Genomic DNA, 13322 nt, shown 5'->3' with positions numbered 1-13322 from the left:
TTGGAATCAGAGAACCTAGAGTCAAATCCCTCATCTACTTTTTTGTACTTCTTTTCCTGGGAAAGTCATTCAGCTTTTCTGGGCCTCAAAAGAAAAGGGACTGAATCAGATGTCCTTAGGTTCCTTCTCTTCCCTAAATCACATATACTTTCATCTCTTAGGTAGCGTTTCCTACTGTTGGACAGCTCCACTTATATTGACTAGGAAGTTTTCCCCATGTTTGGACAGAATCTGCCCCCTCGTCCCTTATTGATTCTTACCTGTCCTTCCAGAGCACGCAAAAGAAGTTTGTTTTTTAATCTACTTGACAGCCTTACAAATATTTGTCTTTGTCTTTTTCTTCTACTTTGTCTCATATGGCATTGATTTGAGTCAGTTACCCACCCTCTGCCCAGGCACCACTACAACCATCATTCCCAGTTCCCTCTTGCCCATACTCTGAGTAGCCAGTTTCCCTCTTAAAAGTACAGTGTCTAAAACTTCTGAGGGTATTCCAAGTGCATGTACTGTTGGGTTTGCCATTTCCTGTGATAAGGACACCATAATGTGGTATATTGATACCACATTAACTTTTTTTAATAGACATATCACATTGACCTTACGTTATAAGTTCCTAAAACCGGAAATAAAAGCAGTAACTCCGTGGGGATGGTTCTCAGTTTTCTATTTGAAAGAGGGCATTTTCACCTAAATTGCAAAAATGATATGTGTTAGGGATGATTCTACCTCTACTCGGATTCATAATATTAAATCTAGAGACTCTAACTTTCTATGGGGTTTTTATCTCAGAATGCTTAAAATCTTTCACAAATAGTATCTCATTATAGGTTAGTGTATAGGGAAGCAAAACTTGTTACACCAATTGAAAGCATAGTAGTTTGGGAATGGGAGGAAAATTTGTTCTAGGAATAGTTTAGAAACCAAAAGCAAAAGCATATTAGTCCCTTCTCTGTGGTGCCAGTACAGTTTATTCAGGTTTTTTGGCCCACCATTCCTTTGTTTAAAGAGAAAGATACTTGGTTATATTTGGGTTCCTATTTCTTTTTCCTTAAGGGTTAAAAAAAATCCCATTTTTTTGTCTTTTAGACACAAGTCCAATTCTGCCCAGCTGTTAGTTGAGGCCCGAGTTCAGCCCAGTCCATCGAAACATGTGAGTACAGACAGTTCTCACTTTACGTAAGTGGACCGTTCCGCAGACCTCTACATAAAGCGCTTTCTATGTGATGCAAACTTGCCCAAGGATGTGGTGAAGGGAGGGAAGGAAGCAGGAATGGGGGTGAATGGCTTTGGGGGTGAGGGGGGTGGCGCACAGTTCAAGGACATGGTGATTGGGACAGAAAAGCAAGAACAGGAGGAGGAACTCATTGGTACTAGGGCCAGCCATGTGGGGGCCTTTCCATAATCAAAAGGGAGAATGTGTGGAGGTGGAAAAGACATATGGGGGCTGGACACATACACAGATAGGAGAGGACTGGTGATATGCAGGGGCAGATACTCACTGCTCAAGTGCAGACAGATGAGGACAGACATTTGGGGACTGGACATGGGTAGGTGGAGTCGGGCAGAGTTCTCTGTCAGCACTGGAAGTCTCAAGCCAAGCCCCCAATCTGGTGGTGGCAACAGTCTCTTTGGTGTCTGTTCTTCTGCTTTCACTTGGGTGTTTGTTTTTTGTTTTTGTTTTTTTAAGATTTTTTTGTTTGTTTTGAGTGGTTTTTGTGGGGGTGTTTGTTTGTTTTGTGGAGGGGGTGGAAGGCTGTGGAGTTCCACGCAGAGGGGCAGAAGGGTAGGAGCAGGAGAGAGACTGAGAACACAGTACTGTACAGTAAAGTTAACATGGGGGTTGGGTTATTTTTTGGAATGCGGATTTCTTTCAGAATTCTCTACGTGAAGTTGAATTTGCGTAATGAGAATTTATGTAAAACGAGAACTGTCTGTATCTCCTTACTTCAGGACCACAGCTCTTCCTTCCACATTAATATTGATGTTTGGAGAGTCTCCTAATATCATTAATGTAATTAGGGCTTTGTTTAGAGTGAGACATGCCAAAGATATTTCCTATTTCAAATACAGACCTTAATCTTTCATTACAAAAATATTTTTCATACAAGTGGAGAATAAATTACTGCCATTCTTTGAGAAATGTTTATCTTCCTCTGTCACTTTCATTCTTCATGTACATATACCCTGTGCTTCAGCCAAATCAGATCACTTAACTGTTTCCTGGGCTTGCCTTGTATTCTCCCACCCCTGTATCTTTGTTTATGTTGTCCCTTATAGGTTGATTGCTTCATTCCTTTAATTTCCATTCGAATCTGCCATACCATACTTCAGGGTCTGTATCAGAGGCAACAAATGTCCCCTGATTCTTTCCCTTCTCCCAGGCAGTGGTGATTTTTGTTTGTCCTCTTAATTCCTATAACACACTCCAGTTTTAGAACTTTTCTGTGTTGCCTTGCATTGTGGGTATTTGTGCTTCTGTCTTCTATTCCTGACTAGACTTTGTGCTTTCTGAGAGCAAGTCCTATTTCTTGCGTATTTTTGTATCCTCTACAGTGCCTAGATATTTACTAAGTATGTATTATACATAAATTAAAGCCAGGTTACATGGGGCTTAGAGGGGAAGAGGTACTCAGAAGTCCTACAAAAAAAATTCAGTAACTAACATTGAACCACATTCATCATTTCTTGTGTTATGCCAAGAAACAAGCAACATTATATAGATATAAAAGGGGTGTTTGTGTGTGTGTGTGTGTGTGTGTGTATGTTACACTAGTGAAATGACAAGAGCATCACATGGACTTGGGACCTATTTCTTGTTTGGGTCATTGTTGAAACTAACCACCGTTCTCCAGTTCTAACAATCATTTGGTTATCTTGATTTGCCACTAAAATAATCCTCTCCCATCTTCACTTAGGAAACTGACAGGAGTGAAGTTCTAAGTTTGTGATCATATGATAATTAATTTCCAGGCTCTCTTAACATTTAATCATGTATCTTTAGTAAGAAATGTCTGTGGCTGACTTGCAGACTAATAGTTTGTTGCCTTTTCCCAGGTAATGGTACATTCCTCCCATCACTGTGCAGTATGCATGCAGTTTGTTCGAAAGGAAAATTTACTCTCTTTGGCTTGTCAGCACCAGTTTTGCCGAAGCTGTTGGGAACAGCATTGTACAGTGCTGGTAAAAGACGGTGTAGGAGTTGGTGAGTTAACTGTCATTTGGATTGAGTTTAAGAATTTACTTTGGGGGCAGCTAAGTGGCACAGTGAATAGAGCACTGACCCTGGAGTCAGGAAGATCTCAATTCTAATCTGGCCTCACACTTAACACTTACTAGCCGTGTGACTTTGGGCAAGTCACTTAACCCCAATTGCCCTGCCTTCCCCCCTCCAAAAAAAAAAAAAGAACTTACTCTGGTTCTGTAAACACTAGGAAGAGTCTTATAGGTAGTGGATTGAGTTTCTTTCATACGAATGGTTTGAAAGATTTATATTGTCATTGCTATCCCAAGAAAATATTTCTGCTACTCTTAAAAGTAGCAAGTAAAGAGGAGACTAGGGGGCGGAGCCAAGATGGCGGAGTAGAAGCACGACCTTCCCGCGGCTCCGGCTTCCACCCTCCCCAATCCATGTAAAAAGGGGACTCTAAACAAACTTTGGAGCTGCAGAGCCCACAAAATGACACAAAGAAGCTAACCTTCCGCTGAGGACAGCCCGGCAGGCCAGCAGGAATCAGCCAGCGCAGCGCTCTGGAAGCAGAGCCCAGCCCCACGCCAAGGCTTTAGCCCTAGGGCGGGCCTGACCAGCCGCCAGCCAGAGGAACTCCAGATCAGCAGCAGCTGTGGCCGTTTCCAGATTTATCAATACATAGATGCAAAGGACAAGATGAGAGGCCAGTGCAGTCTGGACTTTGGGACCCAGGAAGTGGGAGTGCGTAGCTTTTACCCCCAGACCGAGAAACCGCTGAGACACCAGCACAGCCTGCCAGTGCCACGTGGCGGCTTCAGCTCCTGGCCTGCAGAGTGTAGGGGGACCAAGCACCAGTCTGAGGGGTAATCGCTCTTGCTTTAACCTGCTTGGATCTGGATTGCAGTCTAGGGTGGAGGTCCTGGGGTGTGTGTCCAGCTTGCCAGAGCGTGTGGAGACCTCAGAGAGGGCACCCATCTAATACCTCCGGCAGCTGAGAAAACCCCAGCGTTTGGGACGAAAACTCCCCTGTCTGGTGGCAGAGTCCTACTGTGGCAAAAAGCCCAAAAGTCAAATCATTGAGTGGCAAAATGAGCAGGCAAAGGAAACAAAGCAGACAGAAGATTCCAACATTACACTCCTATTTTGGGGATAAGAAGGAGCAAGGCATGGAACAGGAGGAAAACAGTGAAGTCAGAACTCCTGCACCAAAAGCTTCAAAGGAAAGAAAATACAAGCTGGTTACAGGCCATAGAGGACCTTAAGAAGCAGATAAGAGAAGTGGAGGAAAAATTGGGAAGAGAAATGATAACAATGCAAGAAAATTATGAAATGAGAGTCAACAGCCTGACTGAAGAAAATAATACCTTAAAAAACAGACTGACTCAAATGGCAAAGGAGGCTCAGAAAGGCAATGAGGAGAAGAATGCCTTAAAAAGTCGAATTTGCCAGATGGAAAAAGAATCTCAAAAGCTCACTGAGGAGAATCATTGCTTCAGAATTAGATTGGAGCAAATGGAAGCTAATGACTTTATGAGAAATCAAGATGCTGTTAAACAGATCCAAACAAATGAAAGAATAGAAGGCAATGTGAAATATCTCATGGGAAAAACCACTGACCTGGAAAATAGATCCAGGAGAGATAATTTAAAAATTATTGGACTGCCTGAGAGCCATGACCAAAGTAAGAGCCTGGACAGCATCCTCCAGGAAGTTCTCAAAGAAAACTGCCCTGATGTTTTAGAACCAGAGGGCAAAATAGAGGTTGAAAGAATCCACCGATCACCTCCTGAAAAAGATCCCAAAAAGAAAACTCCTAGGAATATTATAGCCAGGTTCCGGAATTCCCAGATTAAGGAGAGAATATTACAAGCAGCCAGGAAGAAACAATTTGAATATTGTGGAAACACAATCAGGATAACCCAGGATCTGGCAGCTTCTACACTGAGGGATCGAAGGGCCTGGAATGTAATATTCCAGAGGTCAAGGGAGCTGGGATTAAAACCAAGAGTCACCTACCCAGCAAAACTGAGTATCATGTTTCAGGGGAAAATATGGTCATTCAGTGGAATACAGGACTTTCAAGCATTCTTGCTGAAAAAAACAGAGTTGAATAGAAAATTTGACATTCAGATACAAGAAGCAAGAGAAGCATGAGAAGGTAAACAGGGAAAAGAAATCATAAGGAACTTATCAAAGTTGAACTATTTTTTTTTTAAGCAATCGGGGTTGAGTGGCTTGCTCAGGGTTACACAGCCAGTTGTTGTTTCTGGGTGTGGTGCTGGGTGTCTGGGCCCGGATTTGATCCGGGTCGTCCCGGCACTGGAGCCGGTGCTCTTGCTCGCTGAGCCACCTGGCCAAAGTTGAACTATTAACACTCCTACATGGAAAAACAATAATTGTAACCGATGAAACTTTTCTCAGTAGTTGAAGGGATTAGAAATATATATATATATATATATATGTCTTTATATGAGGGTATGCGGGCATATGAATACATATGTGAATGTGTGTATATACGTTTACAGGTATACATAGATAGAGGGCACGGGACCAATTTAACAGGAAGGGATGATACTTAAAAGGTGAAATTAAGAGGTGAGAAGAATATAATGAGAGGAGATGGGGAGAGACAGAGTGGGGCAAACTATCTCATACAGAAGAGGCAAGGGAAAATGGTTACAATGGAGGGGAAGAATAGGAAGGCAAAAGGGAATAGGTCAACCTTATTCCTATTGAATCTGGCTTGAGAAGGGAGGGAAATACACACTAAATAGGGGATCTCACCCTCCAGGAGAATAGGGGGTAAGGGGATGTGAGGGGGTATGATGGAAGGGAGGGCAGGCTGGGGGGGAGGGAAGTTGGAAGCACCCACTTTTGAAAAGGGACAGGATCAAAGTAGAGAATAGAACAAGTGGGAGGTGGGACAGGATGGAGGGAAAAATAGTCAGTCTTTTACAATACATCTACTATGTTATTGTTTTGCATTAGCCGCACATGTACAACCTATACTGAACTGCTTGTCCCCCCAGTGGGGGTGGGTGGCAGGGGGGGGAAGGGAATGAATCTGGAATTGAAAGTTTTAAAATCAAATATTCAAATATATATATATATAAAAGTAGCAAGTAAATTAAACTTAACCTGATAATTGGTTTTCTCTTCTAATTTGATTCATATGTTACTGAAACCCAATTAATAGCATTGTCAAAATTTCATTCTGATAGTGATTACTAGCTCAATCAAATTGAACCAAATACAAGCCATTATAATGTTGGAGGACTTTGTATTTGCAAAATTATAGCAAAGTGTTAATATCTGATTTCATTTTGTGTTTTTTGTTGTGGACTTGAGAAAATTCTTAGGTTGGTAATAAATGAAGTTAGACCTTCATGAGTCATCTTCTATTATTCCCCATGAAAACTGATTAATCCCGATACAAACAAACTACATGGGAAAAGATACATTTGATTTTCATATGTATTTCTGTGTTGGTATTTATTAGGAGTCTCCTGTATGGCTCAGGACTGCCTTCTCAGAACACCAGAGGATTTTGTGTTTCCTTTGCTGCCTAGTGAGGAGTTGAAAGAAAAATACAGGCGCTACCTCTTCAGGGACTACGTGGAGGTATTATTCTAACAAGTCTTGGAGTATTTTGCCTTCCCTTTGCTGCTTCTCTACAGCTTTGACCATGGAGCTAGAGAGCAAAGGGTGCTGCAAAAAGAGCCATGTTACATCCACAGGAACAAAACCCAAAGGTTTTTATCACTCCTGTGCTTCCTGGAAGGGACATTGTTCTTTCTCATTGCTATCTGTTGTGATCTTTCCATAACAATTGTTAGCAGTTCTGAGGTACGTTTATACTTTTTCTGAACCCAGAGCAAGGAGACCTGGGCTTAAGTAACCTGTCATTTGCTGTTCACTGGGTGACTCAGGGCAAGTCACTTATGTTTTTGAGCCTCAGGGATTTTTTCTGTAAGACAAGGGTCATGATCTTTTTCTCCCTGCCTCACAGGCAAAGGCAAGTTACAGTTATTTTTGTCCTCAAAAATCTTTATGTAAAATCAAGTGGCGTGTTTTTTTAAACACATGTGCTGTTTTCACTAGAACATACCAAATTCATCTTTTTATTTTCTCTTTTTCCTCATGGTTGCTCTTCATCTTGATGCCTTATCTAGTTAAGCTTTGAATAACTGATTATTTTAGGTAATTTTCTGGCTTTCATTTAGAATACCCTTTTCTTTGTTTATTTTGCAACTATTAATAAGCACTTACTGTGGACAGAGAGCACTATAGTGGTGGAGCCACAAAGATAAAACAAGACATGGTCTTTTCTTTATGGGGGGGCGGCGTAGAAGGTATGTGTATGAATGACCAGTGCTGGAGTATAATACTATTCAAGAACTGTTGCAGCATAGATTATGATAGCCTAAATGAGCTACAGAGTACAATGGGAGGACTTGCAGACCAGATAGTTGCAGAAATAGACAAAGGTAACTCGTTTCCTTCAACCAAAACCTGAAATTTGTGCCACACCCACTAATGATCTAGAAATCCAGTGAGACAGAGAAAAAGAAGTTGAAGGGATAAGCACGGACAAAGAAGAAACAAAACTTTTACTTTTTGGCAGATGATTTGATGATTTACTCAGAGAACCCTAGCTGTTGTTGTGTCGTTCCAGTCACATCCAGTTCTTCATGACCCCATTTGGAGTTTTCTTGGCAAAAATTCTGGAGTGATTTGCCATTTCCTTCTCCAGCTCATTTTGCAGATAAGGAAACTGAGGCAAACAGGGTTAAGTGGCTAACATCTCATACCGAACACCAAGATAAACTCCAAATGGGTACATGATTTAGATATCAAGAGTGATCATTATAAGCAAGTTACTGGGGCATGGAAAAAATTTCCTGTCAGATCTATGACTAGGAGAAGAGTTGATGACCAAACAAGAAATTACAAAACCAGAGATAAAATTGGTGATTTTGATTACATAAAATGTAAAGTTTCTGAACAAACCAATTCAGCTAAAATCAGAAAGAAACTGGGGGAAAAAATCTTTGCAGAAGTTTTTCTGATAAAGATCTCATTTCTAAGCTAGTATCTAGAGAACTGACATTTACAAGCAAAAAAGCCATTTTTCCCATTGATTAAATGTTCAAAGGATATGAATTGGCAGTTTGCAAAGGAGAAAACCCAAGCTAACAATAACCATATGAAAAAAATATTCTACATTGCTCAAAAGTAGGGAAATGTCAATCAAAACGATTTTGAGGTTCTACCTTGTATCCATCAGATTGGCTAAGATGAAAAAAATTAAAATGCTGAAGGGGATGTGGGAAAATAGGTACACTCATGCACTGTTGTTATAGCTGTGAACTAGTCTGGCCATTCTAGAAAGCAATTTGGAAATATGCCTCAAAAGCTTTTGAACTGTGCATACCTTTTGACACTGGCAACTCTCTGCTAGGTCTGTACCCCAGAAATATCAAAGAAAGGTAAAGAACCCATATGTACAAAAATTTTGTAGCAGCTCTTTTATGGTGGCTAAGAATTGCAAACTGAGGGACACCCATTAATTGGGGAATGACTAACAATTTATCGGAATATGACTATTGTGCTATAACAAATGGTAGAGGTGATGGTTTCAGAAAATCTTGGGAAGACTTGTATGAATTAATGCAAAGTGAAGTGAGCGGAACCAAAATACCACTGTACACATTATTAGCAATATTGTAACAACATTCAACTGTGAAAGACAGAGTAACTCTGACCAGCATAATAACCACAGTGCCAAAGAACTCAAGATAACAATGGTAATACCTTCAGATAGAGAGCTGAAAGAGTGCAGATTGAAGCATCTTTTCTTTTCTTTCTTTTTAATTTCTTGGATGTAGCTAATGCAGTAATTTATTTTACATGACTACATATTTGTAATAGGTTGTATTTTTCTTGCTTTCTCAGAGGTTGGGGGAGAGAGAGAAGGGAATGAGATGATTCAGAAATAAGAGTAAAATTGAATTAACAAAAGAAAAGAAAACAGGGCCTTTCTTATTCAGGGGACTCTTTGAAGCTGAATTAAAATTTTTTTCTTTTATTGTCCAGTTTTTATTAAATTACTATAGACTTGCTTCATATCTGCTTTTGAGAGTGATGATGTTTTCATTATGGAAAGTGGAGCAGATAGGAGGAAGTGAAGCATTGGATAGAAAAGTGACCTCGGAGCCTGGAAGATCGCAGTCATGTCCTGTATCTTACACATACTGGCATTTTGACTTGACAAAAGTCACTTTACCTCTCAGGCAGCTCACTAAGATTTGAATTTGCAGACAAGGTTCCAATCTGCATTAGTAAAGGGTGTATTCTCATTTGGAGTCTCCTTACCCATTCCTATTCTAATTTTTTCATATTAGTACACCTTAGCTAAAAGAATTAGAAGCCTTTAAAACAAATGCAAGAAAATAACATCTTATGAAATGATCACACGTCCTTCCCCATCATGTGCCAATAGAAATTGGATGGGTGTTCGATGCCACCTCCCTCAGATCTTCTTCACTCTGCCTTTCCCTTGTTGTGTTCCCAGAGCCATTATCAGCTCCAGCTGTGTCCCGGTGCAGACTGCCCCATGGTTATCCAGGTACAGGAGCCTAGAGCTCGACGAGTGCAGTGCAATCGATGCAACGAGGTGTTCTGGTAAGACGTGTGTTCCTGGGTCTTCCTACCCAGTCTCCAGAGCTCTCCCTTCCCTGTCTCATAAGGTTTTCAACCTTACCAATTTGAGGCACAGTTTGAGGTTGGTGAAAAGTTAACATAAGAATTAAGAAGAGAAGACAAAATACTGTATTTTCCATGAGTGTGTGGAAAATTCTTAATTTAAAAAAAATTGTTTGATTTTGATCCTTGAGGTATGTACTGAGCTCTAGGGAGTGGTTTTCAAAGACTAGCAATAGAGTGCTTCCACAAGGGACAGGATGTCAGTGTAGGTCTAGTGAGTTGTATGGATTGTGTGTCTTCTGTGAGTACTTGGACCACTAAGCTTTTGCCTTTCTGAGCCTTAAGTCTGCTTCTTGAAATTTGCTAAGTAGAACATGGTAATCGTGTTTGGGATCCAGTTATCTACTTGCATGATAATTTGCAAACTGGTAACATTTGAAAAGTCATAAATTCTCTCTGGGTCTGTTCTTTGTATATTAACAATTTTTGGCTAAAAGAACTTATAGAAGCTATGTGATTTTTTTTTTAATTTTTAAGAAAAGGAAGAAAAAACAAACACCAGTACTTTTGAACTATTTTATGTCTGTTATGAACTCCCCATTTCCAGGATTTGACACTTTGTGAGTATTAGGGAAGTTTGGTTTTTCCAACCAAGGGTGTCCTCAAACCCATTTCCTTTTGAAAGGTTACATAACTATTATAGTAATTGAATTCAAAACAAATTGAGACTTTTGCTTTTATTTTTATTTAATTTGGTAGGGACTTCGGTGTCTTTGTTTATATTCAAATCTATATACCTTTATCTGTGGTGGGGAGTAGGAATAACTGGAATGGGATATACCCTTGAGGGGTTTTGAGTTCATTGGGATAGGAAATAGCTTCTGTGTGTCTTCCCTTTCAATACTAAATTTACATACAGGGTGTTGGTACTTGAAGACAGATAGATAACCAGAGCTTAAGGTCTCTCTGGATTCCTAGTTTGTACTTCATTTCATTGTAGCATGTTAATATTTATCACACTTAATTACTTTAGTATTTTATTTTTTACTTCATGTTTTGCAGGGGGGAATGCAGGGCATTTGGAGTTAATTGACTTGCCCAAGGTCACACGACTAGTAAGTGTTAAGTGTCTGAGGCCGGATTTGAACTCAGGTCCTCATGACTCCAGGGCCGGTGCTCTGTTCACGGTGTCACCTCGCTGCCCCCAAGGTTGAATATTTTTTAATGGAAAATATCTCTTATTAGGAACTTGAGAATTTGTTTCAGGAAAATTCAGATTGAGGGAGAGTTCAAGAAATGTTAAATAAATTATTGGATAAGCAACAGTTTCAGAGGCCTTGAGACACAAAACTACACCTTTGGAAAAACGCAGATGCTACTGATATGGGTAAATGGGAGATTTAAGACTTCAGCATAGACTGAATTTGTTGGAATTTGAATCCCTTTCTTTTCTGATTTTTAAGTTTCAAGTGTCGTCAGATGTATCACGCCCCTACAGACTGCGCCACAATCCGGAAATGGCTTACAAAGTGTGCAGACGATTCTGAAACGGCAAACTACATTAGTGCTCACACTAAAGATGTAAGGAATGTTTAGACTGCCAACTCCCTGGGGATTTTTTTTATTTTATCTGTCACCAACTTTGTCATTGGTGATTATTAGAAAAGATCACCAGTTCCTTTTGTCTGTTATGTTACAGCTTTCATTGGGTATGCTGAGAAGGGGGGGTGGTGATTCTTGGAGTTTGGGGGCCTAAAAGTGTTAAAACTGAGTATGTCATACTCACTCATAAATGTACCTTGTAGGCAGTTCTGACTTGGCGATGAAGAACTAGGTTAGTCAGGACCTTCTCTTTTCAGACCAGCCACCAGTCATATAGTTGCTGCCTTACAGTGGCAAGAAAGATACCATCAGAACATTTCAGAGAAAGGGACTCCTAAGCAAAATGAAATAGCTAGGGGCGAAGTTAGGGTCCTCTTAGTGTTTTGCTCTAAGACAGCACTATAATTCCCAGAACTGCTTGACAGGAAGGGCAGATACATGGGAAACTTGCATTTTTGTCACTCTTCCTGTGGGATGGTCACCAACCCAACGCCTTTCATCCATCCATGAGCTCATTCACAGGGTATATATGCAGGTGAAACTTTTATTTGGAACTCAATAACTTCACCTACTTAAGATGGTCTGCTGAATTCTGAAATGATTTTTATGCAATACTTACATTGATGATTGCTGGGTCTGTTTGAGAAGGCATTTGATATGATCTGTTGGACAATTCTGGAAGCAGGATTCTAGGCAAGTTGACTAGGATGAATATATTCTGAGGCAACTCTGACATTCTGATGGGAACTGATTTTTGCCTTTCTGCTGACTCAGTCCTGAACTTATTCTGAGCAGTTTTAACTGGCAGATTGTGCAATTGCTGGAGATCAGTTGGTGCTTGAGGGAGGGGGTCAGAGCCAAGAATACTAATCTCATTTCCTTGGAATTATTGTTCCAGAACCAGTGACCTCCTGTTGAGCCACTGAACCACCACGTTAAAGTGAGAGTTTCCTCCCCTGAAGTCTTGCACAATTAGCCACTGGGCATGGGTGCCAAGAGTTTTGTGTTATTTGTCTTAAAACCAACATAAGGTAGCGCATGAACCTAATGGAACGATTCTGTTTTCCCAGTGTCCCAAGTGCAATATCTGTATTGAGAAGAATGGAGGCTGCAATCATATGGTGAGCAGAAATCCTAATATTTCAGTTATCACTGATGATGCAAAACCTTTTGGTCAATATGCATGTTAATATCTCCCCTTTTCTTTCTCTTTCAGCAATGTTCTAAGTGTAAACATGGTAAGTCCTGGCTTTAGCTCACATTCTGGGCCCTGTAGTGGTGTCTGTTGTTTCTGGTATTCGTGTTTATTTTTATGTTTTCCAATGCGAAGCACTTTTTATATCAAAATTAATAAATTGGGTATATTAGTCACATGTTGAATGAATGAAATGCACAGAGTTGCTCATTAAGCTTTCACTGTTTTTAATCCAGGTGATCCTACATCAATTTCTCTTTCTAGTGTTTGATTCCATTGCTCCTCTTTTCGTGAGCTCATCCATAATAGCTGGCAGGTATTTTCTCAGTGGTTTGTACCAGAAATGTAGTGACCAACACTGACTTCATTTTGGTTCTACCTGTAAGTCATATCTTAAAATTTGATATAGTGGAAAAAATCAGAGGACCTGGGTTCAAATTCTAACTCTGTGATCATAGGCAAGTTGCATACTTGTTCTGGCCTCTTCTGTAAAATGAGGAGGTGGGTGATATGTCCCAGCTGTAAAAGGATCATAAGTCTAGACACTTGTCTCTGGAGAAGGGGATATGATACCTGTTTGTTAGCAATGTGACTATTCTGACATCAGGACATATTATGGTGTTGTTCTTACAG

The 13322-nt window shown here is 40.3% G+C and overlaps 1 protein-coding gene across 4 annotated transcripts in view; it reads left to right on the top strand.

The window, feature by feature from the left end:
- Positions 1-13322, top strand: part of ARIH2 (ariadne RBR E3 ubiquitin protein ligase 2) — a 66222-nt gene that overhangs the window by 42843 nt on the left and 10057 nt on the right. For all 4 annotated transcript variants that reach the window (XM_069095775.1, XM_069095774.1, XM_069095772.1 and 1 more), the window contains 7 exons: positions 1087-1150; positions 3055-3202; positions 6687-6808; positions 9762-9871; positions 11356-11473; positions 12565-12615; positions 12711-12732. In XM_069095775.1, coding sequence (XP_068951876.1) covers positions 3058-3202; positions 6687-6808; positions 9762-9871; positions 11356-11473; positions 12565-12615; positions 12711-12732 — 568 coding nt within the window. In that variant the 5' untranslated portion in view covers positions 1087-1150; positions 3055-3057. The remainder of the gene's footprint in view (positions 1-1086; positions 1151-3054; positions 3203-6686; positions 6809-9761; positions 9872-11355; positions 11474-12564; positions 12616-12710; positions 12733-13322) is intronic.

Source organism: Petaurus breviceps, unplaced genomic scaffold (genome assembly GCF_028583685.1).
Source record: "Petaurus breviceps papuanus isolate PSGF00001 unplaced genomic scaffold, PetGlider_PUasm1.0 227, whole genome shotgun sequence".
Taxonomy (NCBI): domain Eukaryota; kingdom Metazoa; phylum Chordata; class Mammalia; order Diprotodontia; family Petauridae; genus Petaurus; species Petaurus breviceps.
The sequence above is the reverse complement of the archived record's forward strand: the minus strand, read 5'-3'. Positions and strand labels throughout refer to the sequence as shown.